This window comes from Nyctereutes procyonoides, unplaced genomic scaffold (genome assembly GCF_905146905.1).
Source record: "Nyctereutes procyonoides isolate TBG_1078 unplaced genomic scaffold, NYPRO_anot_genome, whole genome shotgun sequence".
Lineage (NCBI taxonomy): Eukaryota > Metazoa > Chordata > Mammalia > Carnivora > Canidae > Nyctereutes > Nyctereutes procyonoides.
Window position 1 is genome coordinate 12,910,190 of NW_026575139.1, and position 19,647 is coordinate 12,929,836.

General features: G+C 45.6%; 2 protein-coding genes across 2 annotated transcripts in view; one reads left to right on the forward strand and one right to left on the reverse strand.

Annotated features, from left to right (window-relative positions):
* LOC129496337 (translation initiation factor IF-2-like) overlaps positions 1–11,090 on the reverse strand; it is a 51,176-nt gene extending 40,086 nt beyond the window's left edge. The window contains exon 1 of the mRNA XM_055304437.1: positions 10,729–11,090. Within this exon, the coding sequence (XP_055160412.1) occupies positions 10,729–11,090 (362 nt within the window). The remainder of the gene's footprint in view (positions 1–10,728) is intronic.
* Positions 10,957–19,647, forward strand: part of KCNK10 (potassium two pore domain channel subfamily K member 10) — a 130,166-nt gene continuing 121,475 nt past the window's right edge. The window contains exon 1 of the mRNA XM_055304234.1: positions 10,957–11,189. Within this exon, the coding sequence (XP_055160209.1) occupies positions 11,147–11,189 (43 nt within the window). The 5' untranslated portion in view covers positions 10,957–11,146. The remainder of the gene's footprint in view (positions 11,190–19,647) is intronic.

Consider the following 19,647-nt stretch of genomic DNA (forward strand, 5'->3'; position numbering starts at 1 on the left):
AGTTTGGGAAACATGAAGGTTCATTATATTATTCTCTCTGCTTTCATGTGTGGTTGAGGATTTCCCTGAATTAAACTTTTTTTTTTTAATAGGAAAGAGTAATGAACACTGATTCAATCGTATACTTATCATTCATACAGGTTTACAGGTTTTTGGATCTATATTTTTATAAGTTCCATGTTGCTGCCATAACACATTGACACAAGCTGGGTGGATTAAAATAATAGAAAAGTATGCTCTCACACTGCTGGAGTTTAGAAGTCTAAAATCCAGCAAGGTTGTGCTCCCTCCACGGGCTCTAGGGGAGAATCCCAATTTTTGCCTCTTCCAGGTTCTAGTGGTGCTAGCATTGCTTGACTTGTAGGTGCATCACTCCAGTTCCTGCTTCCAGGGTCACATTATCTTCTCTTCTTCTTGTAATCTCCCTCTGTCTCACTCTTATAAGGATATTTATCATTAGATTTAAGGCCCATTCAGATAGTCTTGGTTGATCCTTAATTAATTAATTATTAAAGTTTTAATTTAAATTCCAGTTAGTGAATGTACAGAGTAATATTAGTTTCATGTGTGCAATATAATGATTCAACAGTTCCGTGTAACACCTGGTGTTCATCACAAGAAATGCCCTCCGCAATCCTCATCACCTATTAAGCTCATTTCCCCCACCTACCTCCCTGCAGTAACCATCAGTTTGTTCTCTATAGTTAACAGTCTGTGTCTTGTTTTGCCTCTCTCATTCTCTCTCTCTGTCCCCCTTTGTTCATTTGTTTGGTTTCTTAAATTCCACATAAGAGTGAAATCCTATGGTATTTAATTATATCTGCAAACACCCTTTTCCTAAATAAGGTAATATTCACAAATTACTAAGATTAGGACGTGGATATATCTTTTTGGAGGTCACCATTCAACCCCCAACAATGATAGACTTCCATAAGAAGATGTGAGAACTGATATCCAAAAGGAGTTGTTTAGTCTTTCTTAATTTGATATTAAAGAATAATTGTCAGATGGCACCTGGCTGGCTCACTCAATATAGAGTATGTGACTCTTGATCTCGGGGTTGTAAGTTTGGGCCACACGTTAGGTATAGAGATTAGTTTAAAAAATACTGTCAGAGTTATCTCTAATTCCAAAGATGTGAAGTATCCCTGATTTCTTCATTTCTACCTTAAATAGAAACTATTTTATTTTTTCATTGATTTCTATACTCTCATCTGCCATATTCTACAGTCGTCTTCTTACTATAGAAATGGATCCCTAAGAGGTTAGCCTTTACTGTGGTCTTCTTACTGATCTTGCTGGCTTTCAATCTTATCTCACTTCATTCCATTCTCCATGAAAAAGCTGTAGTAAAAAAAAAAAAAGAAAAAAGAAAAAGCTGTAATAATTAAAACAAAAGAAAACAAAAACTTCACAGATTTAATCATTGCTCCTTCCTTGCTCAGTACATGAAATGGTGGTCTATTGCTTCCAGAATAAAATCCAAACTCTGTACCATAGCTTCAAAGCTTGGAGTAATTCAGACCCCAGCTCTTTGTTTACAATTATTTGGGGACATTCACTTTCTTGCTGATGACTATTCACCCCCCTGACCTCCCTTAAACATGCCAAGTCAATCCACCAAATGTAATTACTAAACTAGGTAATTTTTACCACTGGAATTCTGTTGATAATGGGGTAAATTGTTGTTTTATAAATTCACTTTTTAAAAAAAGATTTATTTATTATTTTAGAGAGAGAGAGGTAGAGAGCATGAGTGGGGGAGAAGAGGAGAGAGAGAATCCCAAGCAGACTCTGTGCTGAGCACAGAGCCCATGTGGGGCTCCATCTTACCACACTGGGACCACGACCTGAGCCGAAACTAAGAGACGCTCAGCTGACTGTGCTACCAAGGTGTCCCAAATTGTTGTTTTATAACAGACACAGTAATTTATGTTGAATACAGATACATTAGAAAACATGTAAACAAAATTTAAATGATCTCCTCCCCTCCCTCATCTAAGTTTCTAAGATGATGACATTTTGGGTTATATCCTTTCGGAATCTATGTTTAATTATCATAAGTAAATTACTGTATCAATTGATAACCTGCTTTTTCTATTTAACAATGAATTGGAAATCTATTTTCATGTTATATATATATATAGCTTTATCATTATTTAGGCTTTTGATCCATATTTCTGCATCATCTTAAACAAAGACTTGTACCAATTTGCATTCACATCAGCAGTGCATGAACGTGCTTATTTCCCTACATCCTGGGAAATTTTTGTAATCTCTGCCAATCTGAAAGATGAAACACAGCACCCTATTTTTTCAATTTGCATTTCTTGAATGGTAGTGAGGTTGAACTTTTTCGTTTCTGATATTGCTCACCTCTAGCTCTTCATAATTGTGTAATTAAAAGTGTTCGCTTACATTAAAAAAACAAAATAGCAAACTATCTAAGGAAGAGTCATGTAAGCCACTCCGCACTGTTTTGTAGAGATCCTACCACCCTGCCCTGTGTTAGCATTCCATCAATGCTTTGAAACTGTTCATGCTTGTCTATTTGAGTGTATAGTCTGAGCTTTATTGTTTTCATTAGGGAAGTCTTTATTCTCTTCTTGTAAGATATGAGTTATGAAAAACCATTCATAGTATTTCAAGGTACGGTGTCTGATACGGTGCTGTGGATTTTCCAATGTACCGCAAGCTTGCGGATTCAGTGATGCCAGAGATTGCAGCAGGACTACGTTTAACTGTCCAAGGTCCTGAAGTCTCACATATTTTTATTCTACAATCTTGTGTATTATTTTGATCTCTGAGTGACTTTCTATTACCTCATACTTCTTTTTGTCCTCTTTCAAGTATGTTTTTCTAAGGTTAGTAAATTTGGGTGTGGATCAGTTGACTGAATAGAGCAATTTTACATGTGATAGAGTGCCAAATGTTTTAAGAGCTACCTAAAAAATCACCAAAACAAATAAATGGGCTTATGGTACTGATTGTGAAACCAAGTATCTTCAAACATAAACAAACATGACCCAAGCCACAGCTGAATAGAGACCTAATTATGAATGGAGGTTTTAAAGAAAGAGGTGAGTAGACCAGGTCCTCAGGTATATGAATAAATAGTATGGAAAAACTAAAAAATCACGAGCATTATACTTAAAATTAAAAAGAACCTGTAAGATAAAAGGGAAAGGAGGAAACAACATTTTGTTTTAAGGGAAAATATGGAGAGTCAAGGAACAGGATGTGCCATTTCATGAAAAGGAATGGTGGCACTGGAAAGACATACAGTTTGTACTATTTTTAAAAAATCCAGTCCTTACCAAATACAAAGGTCAGCTGTGATCAGATATGTAGCTCGTACACCATCTGTGATGGGAGGAGGAAAGTCAAACTAGACCAAGGAAGGAAGTGTCAGCATTTATTGAATGAGTGAGCACTCTATGTGGCTTTATAAAAATAGGCCCAGTACAAAGAGAAAAATAAATGAGAAAAGATAGTTCCTTTCTTCCTTAAAGAGATAGGGCAGACACAGAAAGACGGGACTCAGAATCTGAGACTTTAACTCTTTCATTGAACAACAGCTCAGAAAGGCTAAGTGACTTGCTCAAGGTCACACAGCTTCTAAATGACAGAGCTGGGAGTAGGAATTAGGAGTTCCAATCTCTATCATGGTGGTTTTTCCACTCTGACAGCTGTCAAAAGTGTAACATTCATATGAATGAGCATGCACTAATGTTAGATGCAGAAATAGGTAATAAAATGGAAGGATGATAGAGTTAATGGTATGGAAAGGAACTTTGTGTGAATTGGGGGAGACATGTCTGGTTTGATAAAAGTTTTAAGGAGGGCAATGAAGAAGACAGATGTGATGATAGATCCAAAGTTACTGAGGAGAGCCCCATAAACCATATGCAGGCATATGGGTCCAATCAGAGCAAAGGCTGGAGGAATGTGTTCAGGAAATAAAGGACAAGAGAGTCATCAGTGCTCAATTAGCCAGAATGTATCTGAAATAAGGAGTTTCAGACAATTGAAATTTCTGATTATGTATCTTTGGTTCCCCCCCCCCCCACAAGCTACAACCTCTACCATGGTTGAAAATGTCTCTCAAACACATTCCATTTTCTGAAGACTTGAGGCCTGTCAGGATATCTGTGTTCCTCTCCTGACTCTGTCATGGATCAGCTGTTTGCCCTTGGGAAAATCATCTTACCTCTCAGGACTTCACTGCTGAATCTGTAAAAACAAAGGGCTCCAGTGCAAGGTTTCCACTCTGCATGAAAGAATCATCTGGATCCCTTGTTAAAGAAGTAAATCCCCAGACAACCATCTTAGATCCATTGAAACAGGACTTCCAAAAAAAAAAAAAAAAGAAAAAGAAACAGGAGGGATCCCTGGGTGGCGCAGCGGTTTGGCACCTGCCTTTGGCCCAGGGCGCGATCCTGGAGACCTGGGATCGAATCCCACATCGGGCTCCCGGTGCATGGAGCCTGCTTCTCCCTCTGCCTGTGTCTCTGCCTCTCTCTCTCTCTCTGTGTGTGACTATCATAAATAAAATAAAAGTTAAATAAAAAAGAAACAGGACTTCCAGAAGCACTTGGACCATGGAAGCACCAGGAAAGTTTGGAGAGCTCTCACTACATGATCTCTGAAGTTGCTTCTACTAATGATTATACTCTATGATTCAGCTTTCTCACTGGAGTAAGCTCAGAATTTCTAAAGTAACTGCATCTCTGTTTGATGGACTGGAGAACACTACCAATATAAACAGTGTAAGGATCTGTAGCTATGCATGAAGAAAGGGCAGAAAAATGGATAAATACACTAACCTCCAGTTACCTCTTTTGAATATAAAATTTAATAAATGAGGTATCTGATGTTAGCTTTTAAAATTCTGTATGCCAGAAAAAATACTCTATATCCAATGTGCCTGCATTACAAATAAAAGTCTCAGCATCAAAGACAGACTATAGTAGGTGACGCTATCTCCTAAGGATTAAGTAGAAGAAAGTAAACCATCTCTGTGAATTTCACATCCTCTCAGTAGCTTCTCTAATATAATAAGTTTCCTAGCTGGTCAGAGTTAGAAGGTGATACTTTAGAATTCGATAATATTTAATATTAATATTTTAGAATTAAATTTATTGTTTCCATCATTCGTGACTCAAAAGCAATGGATATATCACTACAAAATTAAGTTAAGCTAAATGTTAGGGATTTCATAAAAGAACACAGTTAGAATGTTGCAAAGCTATGATAGTGTGATCTTCTATTAACTGAGAAAAATAATGAAAACAAGAGAAACTGAACACGTCTAGAAATGACAAACATAATAATAAGATAATAAATAATAATGATAGACTGCTTTAAAATTAATTTGGGGGCACCTGGGTGGCTCAGTTGGTTAAGCATCCAACTCTTGATTTCAGTTCAGATCATGATCTCAGGGTTGTGAGATTGAGCTCCAAGTCGGGTTCCACACTCTGCCCCTCCCCTTGCTAGTGCTCACTCTTGCTCTCTCGTAAATAAATAAATAAATAAATAAATAAATAAATTTAAAAATTTAAAAATTAAGTTGAATTAATGTATGGTATAAAGTACTAAATATTTGTTTTACAAAAATTGACCTTGAATAATTGGAACCCATCCTGTACTCCTCCTGCTCAATGTATCCCATCTATATATTTTATATAAGGGGCCAGAGCATGCAGTTATGAAGTTTCTGCATTGCATCAAGCTGAAGGAATGAACAGGGACTAAAGGCCAAGCCCAGTTTTGGACACACTGCTATGTTTTCTCGTATCAGTATGTCCTCCTTCACCCTACCCTCCAGCCCCAGGGGGTATCTTCTGGTTTGAACAAAGGCAGTGTCTACAAATCAAGCCGTGCCATGGTGCTTTTTCCACTGGAGGGAGTGCCATTCTCTAGTTGCCATATAGACTGGCAGGAACTTTGTTTATATTATCATATAGGATAGCAGTGGCCATTTAGACTTGCAGTGACCTTGTTTATATCCTAGCAAATACAGGATTCGACCCTTCCAAGATGTTGCTGAGGGCAGATTTAATTCGGTGAGTTCTGATGAGCCAAGGTTTTAGTACAGTGCAATGAATGATGGGGTAATAATTGATGATGGCTTTCTAAAAATGTTGGATTCTTTCTAACTGAAGGTTATGGTCACAACTTTTGGAATCCAAGGATATGGCTCTTTGGAGACTCTTCTTGAAAAAATAATGCCCCATATTTGTAAAGAAATGAAAAAGCATTATCTTCCATAAAAGATACAATAATACTCCTAGAAATTACAGTTGTCAGCTTAACTTTGATTCCTGATGAAAAGAATGGTTCATATCAGTAATTATTTTGCAGGTCAGAATAGATCTATATTTCAATATGTATCAGTAACATTATATGACTATTTTAAAAATGCAATATCAGACTCTAAATATAGAAGTATTACATAAACTGGACGGAGGTCCTCTTTCTATAATCAGCATTATTAATTGACCACTGAAAGAGTAGAGCAGACCTAGCAACATAATGTGGTTGTGCAGAAGTGAGTAAGACCTGGAAAAGTCAAAGTAATTCCAACAAGACTGCTTATCTGACTACTGTAAGATGACTCCACATTTGGTTTGGTGTGACTTTAGAAACAATTATAAAGGCTTTCCCACTGCCTTTCCTGCTCACCTCTTCCCCAGTACTTCTTTTATTTGTTTGATGATGCCTGATGGTCTAAGATTAATATTCACTTTGACAGAGGGGAAGAATATAAGGAATTTCAGAAGGTGGGGAGATGCCAATGCAATGGGAAGAGGATACAGATGGTTTAGGCTGCAATTTCCAGTGAAACTGACTACTCCAGAGATCAAGATAATTTTATGTAATTTGCTCTGGGTAAGAAATGGTAATTTGATCTAGAGATGAGTGAGGGCCTGGTGTGATTTCTTTTTTCTTTCTTTCTTTCTTTCTTTCTTTCTTTCTTTCTTTCTTTCTTTCTTTTTTTCTTTCTTTCTCTCTTTTTTTTAGGATTTTATTTATTTATTTGAAAAAGAGAGAGACTGAGCAAGTGAGAGAGGGTGAGAGAGCATGAGCAGAGGGAAAGGGAGAAGGAGAAGCAAGCAGACTCCCCACTGAGCAGGGAGCTTGACATTGGGCTCAATTCCAGGACCCTAAAATCATGACCTGAGCTGAAGGCAGTCCCTTAACCAACTAAGCCACCCAGGTGCCCCTCCTGGTTTGATTTCTACTTTCATTCTACTTTAGTAAACTAGCCATGTTTACTTAGACAAACCATTGGCCTTTCCAAGCTCCAATTTCCCCCTTAACAAATATTTAGGTGCCTAGATTATGTCAGGCATTGTTTTAAATGAAATCATGATGATAAGTGTGCCCATCTGCTACGATTGCTATGAGAAATAAGTGACGTATTCTTAAAACGTGCTTGCTATGTGCTTGGCAGAGTAAGAAAAATCTGATGGCTTAAGTAATAAGAATGATCCCTTAAATCTGCAAATGCCTGCACAGTTTACAAAGCACTTTCACATCAATTGTCTCAAGCAACTCTGGAGGTACAACTAGCCAGATATTTAGTACCCCATTTTATAGATGGAAGAAACTGAGTAAAGTTTGGCACAATTCTCCTGCTTGGTTGCACTTTCTACTCAGGAGGATGACTGGCTAAAATATGCATAAGTTGTTCAAATATTTTGTACTTCTTGCTTATCTTTATTTTATAGATGGAGAAGATCAGTAAGGTTTGGAGAGATTTTGACCTTATCTTTTGGAAATTTGTAGTAAAAAAAGGTGCTTTGAAGTGAGGGCACCTGGCTGGCTGGTAGAGCATGTGACTCTTGATCTTGGGGTTGTGAGTTTGAGCTCCACGTTGGGTGTACAGATTACTTAAAAATAAAATCTTTAAAATTAAAAAAGAGATGCTTTTAAGAAAAGTATGAGTTGGCCAAATTCGTGTGTATATTGGTAAAGGGGTATAAAAAGTTACCTGACATGAAGAAGAAGGTGTTGGACAATTTAATCTCTAATAGGTAAAGGTATTGCTGTTCTTCATCTTCATATAAGTATTGAATAATTTTTTAAAAATTTTATTTATTTATTCACAAGAGACACAGAGAGAGGGAGGCAGAGACATAGAGGGAGAAGCAGACTCCACACAGGAAGCCCAACGCGGGACTTGATCCTGGGACTCCAGGATCACACCCTGAGCCAAAGGCAGACGATCAACGGCTGAGCCACCCAGGCATCCCAGTATTGAATAATTTAAGGAAGGAAAAGATTTAGACCAGAAGTGAGAAAAACTCTGGCCTAAGCTAAGTATCTTAAATTTTGAAAAAGCCCATCAATACAGAGTTTGCAATCTCTTTCACTAGATCTATTTAGTATTCTTTTTTTTTGTATTTAGTATCTTTTCTTTAAAAAAAATCTTTATTTAAATTCATTTTAGTTAACATATATTGTTTTATTAGTTCCAGGGGTAGAATTTAGTGGTTTCTCATTTGCATATAGCAGCACCCGGTGCCCATTACATCAAGTGCCCTCCTTAATGCCCATAACCCAACAACTCCTCCCCACCTCCCCTCCAGCAACCCTCAGTTTGTTTCCTAGAGTTGGGAGTCTCTTGTATTTAGTATTCTTGAATGGTCATATAAATTGGAATCCTATTCAGAGGTGGAAAATTGAACCAGGAAGTATCTTGAGCTGACTTCTTCCAAATCTCGTTCTATGATTCAGCAAACATCTAGATGATTTAATGGTAGGAAAGTTCTGACACTACATTTGTTCTAACCATTTTCGACCAAACAAATATTTGCTTGACGGAAGCAAAAATGAAATGAATCTATTTCAAACATTCCCATTGGATGCGGAGACTACGTCCCACCCCATACTGAGCAAAACATTTTCTATTGGCCATATTGTCCCAAGCCTTTCATTGGTTGCTTGAGAGAAGCATCTGTCAATATGCTGAGACAGTAGATCCCCCTTGCAAAGAGATTTTCAACTCTTTTCAGGCTGAAAGACTGACCCATAAATAAGTAGGTTATTGAAAACAGGCATGACTTCTACATGCCTTAAAAGTTTGGTTCACATTAAAACCTTCCTAGAATGACATGAAAATCTGAGCTCATTCATAATGGTGCGTACCTTGCTGAATTCTTATTCTAAAATTTAGTAAAATAACTTATGTGCTTCTCCAATCGGTGTACATATGTAAAAACACTCATTTATCCCTGAAACATGGCCTTTTGGGGATAAGAAACAAAGAAATGTTCTTTGACTAAGGGTAGGACTAAGTCTGGGGAGAAACTTGAGTGAGCAGGGATACAACTGCCTTCTGTTCCACGGATATTGTCATTGATGCTGAATTTATAGAAGGTATTGAGTTCTTTTAATGATCTGCTGTGGTCAGGAATCAATAGAATACACTAGAATAAAATGCACTAGATAGAAATAACAAACAAATGCAATCTCTGACCGCATTTTGGTTATTACCAAACGGCACTAACTTTTCTGTGTGATTGAAAATTTTAAAAGTAAAAAAGTTCAAGGGGAAAAACAAAAATAATTCAGCTCCATCTCTTAAAAAAGAGTTACCTGGGATTATGTTCTGGTGGTAACTCAGAGTGAGGGAATCACCTTAAAATGTGTTTCATAAGAAGCAAGATTACAGCTTTGTATATATTTGGTAAACTGTTGGGCACGGTGCCTTACGGAAGCATAAATAATATTTTCTTAAGGACTAAAATGTAACAGAGAAACTTACAAGGGAAGAGGAATGCAGCTCCTCATTAGGAAACACCCTCATCAGCCTGATGACGCTTTAAGTACAACTTCTTTGGAGTTCATAATACGTGGTCTTCATTCATCCGCAGAGATTTGAGTCACCAAAATAAGTCTTCAGGGTTCAGTTCACAGAGTTTGCTATTGAGCAGTAAGACATAGAACACCCTCTGCCCTTTAGCTACTGATGTGTCTCCAGCTTTTCCAAGCCCAAAGCAGAACCCGAGATTAGAGCAACATATACTTAAGGGTGTGTTTTGCAGATGCTGGTTGGGACATGAAGCCAAATGGAGGAGTGATTAAATGCTGAGAACAAAGTGGGAACTTCACTGGGGAAAACATTTCTGGGGAGGAGAAATTTTAAGTTAACTTGAATGCATAAGCTTGTCGGTCCTAACCACAGAGTGGGCGCGTAAGGGGTGTGTGTGTGTGTGGTGTGTGGTGTGTGTGTGTGTGTGTGTGTGTGTGTGTGTGTGTGTGATATCTGCACAAAAGGTCACGGAAACCTCTTTGCAGGTCTTTGGAAGAAAAGGACCCGGAGGTGTCCTGTGCGGGTGTGTGTGTGTGTGTGTGTGTGTGTGTAATTGAAGAACATCTCAGAAGGTGGGGATTTCTTCTGGCTTTAGGGAGAAATGATGAAAGCAAAGGGAAACATTCAAAGCAGGTTAATGAATTCATTCTGGTATCCGCGAATTCAGAGTTGAGGCTCCCCCTGCTCCCTCCTCCCGCTTCTGTTGGCCCTACCAGCTCTAAGCAGGGCTCCCCAAGCTGCTTCATCACTCCCCGCTACCCTCCGTCCAGGACCTCCCCGGCCTCCCGCCCGACTCCGCGCTCACCTCTGCGCGGGCTGAGCGGTTCGGTGCCAGCCCCCCCCCCCCGCCCCCGCCCCGCGCGCCCCTGGAGAGACCTGCTCCCCGCGCCGGGGGCCCCCCTCGCCTCTCGCGCTCATCCCGGACTGCGGCGCGGGGAGGGCGCTGGGGAGCCGCCAACTCGCCGCAAACTTCCTCCCGGGAGGAGCCTGGGGCTCGCCGGCTTCCCCGAGCCCTCCCGCGCGGGGCCACCCGGCGATCGCTAAGGTGCGGCCGCCAGGGCGGGATCCGAGCTGCGCAGAGACCCGGGCCCCCGCCGCGGCGCTGGCCCGCCGAGGCCCTGCGCCCTCTGCCCGCGAGCGCGCCCGGGGCTGCTGGCGGGGCTCTGCCGGTGCGGGCGGACTTGGCGCCACGACGCGTTGTTTTCCTGCCGCAGGAGCCCGGGGCGCCCCCTCTCCCCCGGACTGACCCGCCCGCAGCGATAGCCATGGAAGTTGCGGCGGCACAGACGCACCGGGAACCGCTCGGCGCGGCTTCGAGCTTGGATGTTGTTTCTGGACGCGGTCCGCTTCGTTCCTCCTCCTTGGGGTAAGTGGACTCGAGTGCGCAATAACCAAGGGGAGGCATTGACGGCGGTCACACAAAGGGCTAATGTGCTACGTTGTTTCTCTTGGGGTGGTTGGGGTGCGGGGGTGACTCTCCCCTGACACCTCTCCCCCCCCCCGCACCCCCAAACCCCGCAGTGCATTCCACATACGCAGTTTAGGAGTTGGACTTGATTTCAGGCACATTAGGGGACGGGGGGCTGGGATTACTTACTTACTTAATTTTTGGTGGCTCCCAACCCCACTTGTGCTGTCCGGACACTGGGCAGGGAGTAAGGAAGTGGGGGAAAGAGAGAGCCCCAGGGGGTGAGGGTGGGGGATGGGGCGAGTGATTTAGCAGAGAGATCCTAAGGGCCTGTGACTAGGGCAAGTCCTAAACTACCTATATCAGGCGCTCCGGACCCCTGATCCTCCTTCCTCACCCTGGTAGGTCCATCCTCAGCCTCCCTAAGCCCCCAAATAACCATCCTGCTGATGCTTTTCTGGGGAAAGGTTCTCAATAGGGCCCAATATAACTTCTGAGGAAAACCTCCTATCTTGTCTCACAAGACCTGCTTGATACATGTTTGTTGATTGACTGAATGATGCACCCTAAGGCTACATTTCTTGCCATGGGAATTTGCCTTTGATAGTGAACTAATTCCCTGGTGGAGGCCTCAGGGCACCAGGGTAGTCCAATTTATTTTGCAAAGCAGGAAGGGCTGGCGTCCCGGCTAATATAGTATATACATCTTTATGACCCAAAAGAACCCATCTGACAGCTTCAGGGTCAGGTTAATGGGTTCAGGGACCAGATGAGCTCCCTTGGGTTGACTCTCTGTGTTGTGACCTTGGGTGTGTTCCTTTACCTGTCTGAGCCTTGATCTTTCCATCTGTAAAATGAGGCCACTTACAACCTCTTCAGCATGACACAGGGAAGATAAATGGAGAGAAGGATGAGGCTGTGAGGGGCCATTTGATACATGTCAGTCTTGCTCTCCTATCCCCGGAGGCTTCGGGAGAGAGGCTGTCTTTCTCAGGGTGCACTTCTCTCTGACTCAGATGCAGGTAAAAACATTGCATTGCAGTGACTGGGCTGGAACCCTCCTGCCTGTGAGTGGGGGCAGAGTGTTGAGGAGAAGGCAGAGTGAAGCTTTGAAGCCTATCTCAGGAGCTTTAGGAGCAGCTCCCTTTGGATTTTGGGGCAGAATTTGCACACCTATTAGTGTCTCTGGGGACATGGCTGGAGAAGCAGCAATTCCTTGTTTGTCTCATTTCCATGTGTCATCCATCCTCTCAGCCATCTAGTAGAGGGAAACAAAGTGTGGAAATGGAGTCCCAGGGAGGGTGGCGGTCAAGTGCCTTGGGAACCTGTGTCTCCCCAAAGGGCCGAGGAGTCCAAGTAGTGCCATCAGATTGGTACCCGGTGTGCCTGAATGGAGTCTGCAGAGAACTCAGGGTTCTAGTCCCATCAGTCTGTAGGGTCAGTGACAAAGCACTTACCAACCCTTTCCACAGATGACAGTGGACCTCTGTGGGTCTTGCCCTGGGACTCAGAAACCTGGATGTGACAATGGGGGGGGGGGGAGGATGATGAGAAAGATGCTGCTGTAACAGGGCTCCCAGAAGCCTCAAGGTGCCCTAGAGTGGCATGCATCCAGAGAACAACTGCCAGTGTAGGGCGTTAGGACCACAGAGGGCAGGCTTGGTGATGAGCCAGGTAGTCACTTCCTCTTTCCTAAGTAAGGCAATGACAAATCTAGCCGGACCTCCTGGGCGCTAGACATAAGACTCATGAAAGCAAGGTCTATATCTGTGTGGTTCTTTGCCTTATCAGCAGCACCTGGCACAGCAATGGCACTTAGACGGGGTTCAAGAAATCCGTCGAGTGGACAGTGACTGGACAGTAATTTAAACTACTTTCTGTCCAACACTGCCTCGTGCAGCTTATGCCTTCCTTTAGCAAGTATTTCTTGAACATCTACTATGTGCAAGTCTCCGTTGCTAGGAGCCCGAGTAATTTGTGAGCATCATTCATATCAGTACTTCGCGGGGCCCGTTCAAGAGCATCTCGGCACCACCTGGCTCTTCTGGAGATCGAGGCCTCAGTGGGGGTAGCGGAAATGCGCCAGGTTCAGCGTCTCCCCGGGAACAGGTGTGGGGTCCCTTCGCACTGGCGCCTGCTGGGCCCCGGGCTGCCGGGCTCCCGGGGCCGCTGGGTCTTGGCAACTCCACTTCCCTCTGGGGCCGCGGCGTCTCTCTGCAGCGGCCTCCCCCACCGCGCGGCGGGTAGCCGGGGAAGGGACCGGGCTGCGCCTGGGGAGCCACCTTCCCGGGCGGGGAGAGCTCAGCCGACGCCGAGCGGCCCCAGAACAAAAGGCTCATGGCTGGCTCCGGCCTCTCCGAGTGCGCTGGGGACGCGGGTTCGGGGCGCGGGCGGCAGACCCGGGCACGGGAGGGGGCCGGAGTGGGAACATGAAGTGAGGAAAGAAGGGGGTGCGCGTGTGCGCCCAGGGTGGGCGGGTGGGCGCGGCGGCCAGCGGGCACCTCCGAGGCCGGGGTCTGCGGCGGGGCCGCGGCGGCCCTTCCTCCGCCTCCCGCAGCGCCTTCCAGGCAGCCAAGCGTGTCTCCGGCCGCAACTCCACCGAGCGCGCCGCGGCCGCCTCCACGCGCGCCTCCACGCCCGCCGGCCGGCCGAGCCAGTAAGTAGCGCGGCGCCCGGCTCCCGGCGCCCGGCTCCAGGCTCCCGGCGCCCGGCTCCCCGCCCCGGCTTCCGGCCGCCGCGCCCCGCCCTCCGCCGCCCCCCGCCGCCCCCCGCCGCCGCCCCGCGGGCCAGTCCGCCGCCCCGCGCCCCGCGCCCCCGCGCCCCGCGCCCCGCGCGCTCTCCCGCCGTGGCCCCCGCGTCTGCCGCGCGCCGCGGGGAGGGTCGCCCCGGCCGCGCGCTCCCCGGGTGCCGCGCCACCCCGACGTCCAATGGCTTTCGGGGGGTGGGGAGTGGGGGGCGTCGCCCGGGGCCGAGGAGCCGCGGCCGGGGTGGGGCGTGTGCGCTGTGCGCGGCCGAGCGCGGCTGACGTGCCCGCCGGAGCGCGCGCCCGGGCCAGTGTGTGCGGGAGTGTGTGCGCACACGCCTTCGGGGGCTGGGGTGACGCTGCAGTGGGGTCTCCCTCGCGCCGGCCCTCCGGCTGCTCGGCCCCCACCCGCCGCCGCCGCGTTCGGGGAGCAGCTTGGCTCTTGGATCCTCCCGAGCTCCGCTCTGCATCCACCCCTCGCCAGTCTTACTTTTCCTTGCACCCGGGGAGGGGGGGCCGCAGCTGACCACCCCCCCGCCGGCGCCGACCCCTGAGCCGTCTCCAGTCCCTCCTTAGCCAGCCCTCCCCACTTATCTTCCTCTGGGGCGCCTCCGCGAGCCGGTCCAAGGCTCCCCCATCCTTGGAGATTGTTTTGTTGGACTGCTGGACCGAGGCGTGTAAAGCTCGAGGACTTTATTATTATTTTGATTCTTTCTGTTCCCTCCCCTTCTGGGCAACGGAGCAATGAAATTTCCAATCGAGACTCCAAGAAAACAGGTGAACTGGGATCCTAAAGGTTGGTATTTGCTACTTTTGGCGGCCCTCGCCCTGCCTCCATCCCCTGCGTGCGCGCGCCTCCGTGAGTGGAAGGAAGCACCCTGGCTCCCGGCAGCGTGTGTCCTGAGGCTGGAAAATGCGCCCGGGAACCGCAGCGCGGGTGGGAGGAGGGCGGAGGCAGCGTGGGTTCCTAACCCAGATAGTGCCTGTCATTACCACATAATCATTGTCCCTCCTGGATTGTTTCAAGACCTATTTAAAGATACACCAAGCCGGCTGTTTGGCTTGAAATCACACCAAGTGTCGGTATTTGCTTTTGACTTCATGCGTGCGAGTGTGTGCGTGTGTGTGTATGTGTGTATGTGTATGTGTGTGTGCGTGTGTGTGTGTGTCCTTTGTTTCTGGTGATCTTTGTCTCTCTGGCAGATGGGTGGGGTGCCTCCCCCTGGACCTGGAGCTGCGCCGCCTGCCCAGGGTGTCCTCAGTGGGGAAGGTTTCCTGGCAGCAAGTGGAGAGCTCGGATCTGCAGCCACGGTCCCTGGAGGGGGCCCTTCTTGGAGGGCATGTGGGATAATGGAGCCCACGGGGCCTTGGGAGTCTTCCCTCAGTCTTATTACCAAAGCAGGCAGCTAGTTTGGCTCAGATCGGAGTAGAAGTGGGGGGGGGGAGGGGCTTGCGAGAAGGGTGGGGCCGGCAGGGGCTGGGGAGGGGGCGCGCAGTGTGTCCGCCTGAGCCTTGCTGTGGTTCGCAAGGTCTTATCAATGTTGGACAGTGTCCCCTTGGCGCAAGAGAGAGAGCGGCTGAGGCGGATTTGTTGGAGCCGAGCTCCACCACCGTCTCCGTAATTAGCATACAGATGTTAAGGTCCCTCCTGAGTGACTGGTACAGGAGCTGAACAAGTTGAAACCAAGTGTCCAGTTTTGACAAGAATGCGCTTTATCTTTGCTCTCAGCTCCTCGTAAGCTGGGTCGGTCTAGGCAACACCTCTGTGTGGTATTGGGTTGAAATTTGTTTGATGTATGCTTAATGTGTGTTTTTTTTTTTTTACGAGTGCATTTATCCTTTTCTCCAGACCAGAAAAGATGAAACCCACTTATTTGTTGAGTAAATGTCTTATAAACTGGCTATTATAGCATGAGTGAAGATGCGTGTTGTTACACTTTACTACAGCCCAAACCCAATCCAGTTTTGTCTGTTCATCTCTGGAAAGTGTGCCTTAGTATTTTATCTTATTTTACGTTATTTTATTTCTTATTTGATCCTTATAAAAACATATTTATTGAATACCTACTACTTACCAAATGCTATCCCTGGAGATAGAGTCAGAATAGTATAGACAAAGCCTTCTTGGAGTTTGTTTGTTATTTATTTATTTATTTATTTATTTATTTATTTATTTATTTATTTTTTCAGGCGCGGGGTCCACTTCTTGGAGTTTATAGTGAGGGAAACAGACCTAAATCAGTCAATGCACGGAAGAGTGCATAATTACATGTTAATGTACATTTCCCAAAAGAGAGCATCAGGGTTTTAAGAAAGTGATAGAAGAGATTGACAAGGATCAGTGAAGGTGGGTCGTCAGGGAAGGTAGTCAGACACTTGTATCAAGACCTGGAGGATATATAGCGATGATGCAGCTACTGAGGAGGTGAACTGATGCAGAAAAGGGAACAGCAAGTGCAAAGGCCCCGAGACAGAAGGAACACGTGTGTTGGAGGACCTGAAAGACAGTTTCCATGGCTAGAATGGGAGTAAGGGAGCAGGTGTGTCTGGTGGATCCAGAGGGTCAGACCCCCAAAGCCTCCTGTTGTTGCAGGTAGGGCAGGGTTGTGCAGGTGGGGGCAGGAGTGTTGTCTTTAGCTTAAGCCACCGAAAGGTTTCAGGCTGAGGAGTGACCTGACCTGAACTCAGTTTCAAAACAAGTGCTGTTGTAGCTCTTGTGGATGTGAGGGACCAGACACCATGGTGACGTACGTAGACCAGGGCGGTGGCTGTGGGGATTCACATTGGGATCTTCAAGGGACTCTGGTCGGGAGGGAGGGCTGTGAGGCATGCCTTGGCTTTGAGAATACATTTCTGTATGATCATCATTGTGTATATTTATATCACAGGGATAAACACAGATGAATCCAACATTTTACAGCCTGACACAGTGGAGAAGTACACAAGTAGTGTCTCCAGTCATAACTGATGGTGCTAAAAATGAAAAGATTCCCGTGGAAGGACCAACATTTAATGAGAAATCATTGCATGCCAGGTGTTTTAGGCACATTATTTCATCCACTTATTTTCACGATGCTTATCCAGTGGTGTACGTGCTTGCCCCCCCACCCCCACCTGATTGCCGTCAGGATACCACTAAGCTACCTCCCGGTGAGATGCTCTGACTTCATGCACAACTGTTCTTGTAGGTGGGGGCCATGGCAGTCTTTCCTAGACCCGTGGGTGGAGGCAGGAGGAGAGTAGGGCCTGAGGGAGGAGTATCTCACACCTGTATAGAACTCTATAAAGTGCTTTACACACCTTAAAAAGCAAACGACTTATTTGTTAACTAATTCATTGCGCTTTGACTAGAAGAATACATTATTTAATATTCTTTATTTAATCTTAGGAGGAAGGTGCTGTCCTGATTTTACAGGTGAGGGAACTAAAGAACAAACAGGTTGAGTAACTTGTGCAAGGTGACACAGCTAGCAGATGGAGGGGAGGAGTGTTGGACTAGAACAGGGGTGCTTATATATTCTTTAGTCTATCTCTTAAGTCTGTCTCTTAAGTTATTGAGATCTCTGACTCTTGTCTGGTGAGGCTTCTAGAGCTCAGGGACTGGGGAAGCTTGTTGCAAAGAGAGAGAAAAGAATAAAGAGGGGTGGGGGGGGAGGATGGGAGGGTGGGAATGGAGGAAGGGAAATTGAAAGAGGAGAAGGAGAGGAAGGAAGAATGTCTTTCCCATCCATTCCTTTCTCCATTAGCCCATCTGGCCAAATAGCATCTCCGTCCATCCCTCAGGTGGCCCAGTCACTGGCCACTGGACAGACTTTAGGTCTGTTCTTTGGAGCTTTGGGTTTATACAGACCGAGTATGGTTAGCAGGGCAGAGAGGAAAGGGAGCCTAGCATGATAGTAGGAAAGGGGACTGACGGTTCTAGGGACTGGAGTAGTAACAGATTTGAACCTTCAGGTGGAGGTGCTCACACATTGTAGAAGGAAGTTGCAATTAGGATGTTTTGCTTACATCCCCATTACCTGACAATTTAGTGGCACAGAATGAAGGTGGATTGAGAGCAGATTGGTTTTGATTGCACTTGCGTGAATTAAGCGAAGCACTGTCAAGGGGTTTAGGTGCAAAAATAAGACCTAACTGTAAAATGATTATTCTCTGCTGAGCTGTGGCCTTTTTCCATATTTGTAATGCTCAGCCGGCAACAAGTAGAGTTACTGCTTCTGTAGGACCTACAGAGAAGGAGACTGGCTATGTCTTGGCTTTCATAGATGAACTTCTGTGCCTTTTGAATCACTGGGATCACTTGTCCATGATTTTTTTTTTTTTTTTTTGCTGAAAATTGGGATTGGCTTGCTGTTTTTAGATATCTTAAGGGCTTTTAAAGATTTTATATGCTTTTTAATTAATTAATTTATTTTTTGAGAAAAAGAGAGTGTGAAGGAGGAGGAGGAGGAGAGGGAGAGGGACAAGCAGACTCCGAACTGAGCATGGAGCCCAACATGGGGCTTGGTCCCCTGATGCTAAAATCAGTACCCAGGCCAAAGTCAAGAGTCAGACGCTCAACGAAATGAGCCACCCAGGTGTCCCTCCTGAGAGCTTTGAAAAATCATTAAGATCAGCAAGCAATATTCCCACACGTCAAGGCAAGCAGATCAATGTGGTATCGAAAACTCTGGATTTGGAGGTGAAAGAATTAGTTTCTAGAGTGAGCCATAGCAATAATTAGCTGTGTGACTTGGGGCTGCCCATTTAACGTTTCACCTTCCTCCCAGTGACATGGCCTCTTTGACCCTATCTCTCAAGCCCTCTTTCTTGGTTTGACCTTCGGGCCTCTTGTCTTCCTTTTGTTCTTTGAATAGATCAAACTTGCTCCTGTCTCAGGGACTTGCACTTGTGCTTTCCACTGCTTGTGATGCGTGTCATGTGACTGGCTCCTTTCTGCCTTTGGATCTCAGTTCACATGTCACCTTTTTAGCAAGGGCTTCCTCGTCCTATCTGAAGACCTCTCCTCTTGTTACCCAGCACTGTCACTTTCTATCATGTCACCTGCTTAGTTGTCTTCCTGGCACTTGTCGTCATCTGAAAACATCTTATTCGTGTGTCTCATGTGATGCCAGCCTCCCTCACTGGCGTGTGAACTTCATGAACAGGAGCCTTTCCTGTCTCATTGACTCTTACGTACCCAGTGCTCCAGGGAGCGCTTGGCACACGGTAGGCACTCGGTAACTTTTGCTGAATGGATGGATGGGTGAGGGGTTGGAATGGTGAGGATCTCTAGGTCTTCATGTGTGAAGGAAATTCCATCACTCCTCCACACTACAAATGGTGAAGTATAACAAAGGAGAAAGGAAGGATATCTCTAAATAATGGGGTATTGGAAAGGACGTGGATATTCCCACTTCTTGCAAGCTCCCATCTCTCTCAAGTCTCCAACAGGCTTTTGTTTCTATTCTCCCTTTCACCAGGAGTAAAAAAGGCTGAGAGGGTTGGGTGAGGTGGGTCCTGGGGCAGGGAGGTGCTTTAGCCTGACAAAGATATGGTAGGTGTCCAGTTAGTAGTTTGGCACATATTGGCCATTGACACATAGCTCTTTGTAGGTATTTAAATTCACTTAAGAAAGAGGCAAAGCTTCAGAGTTGGAGCTGTTTTTTTAAAAAGATTTTATTAAAAAAAGAT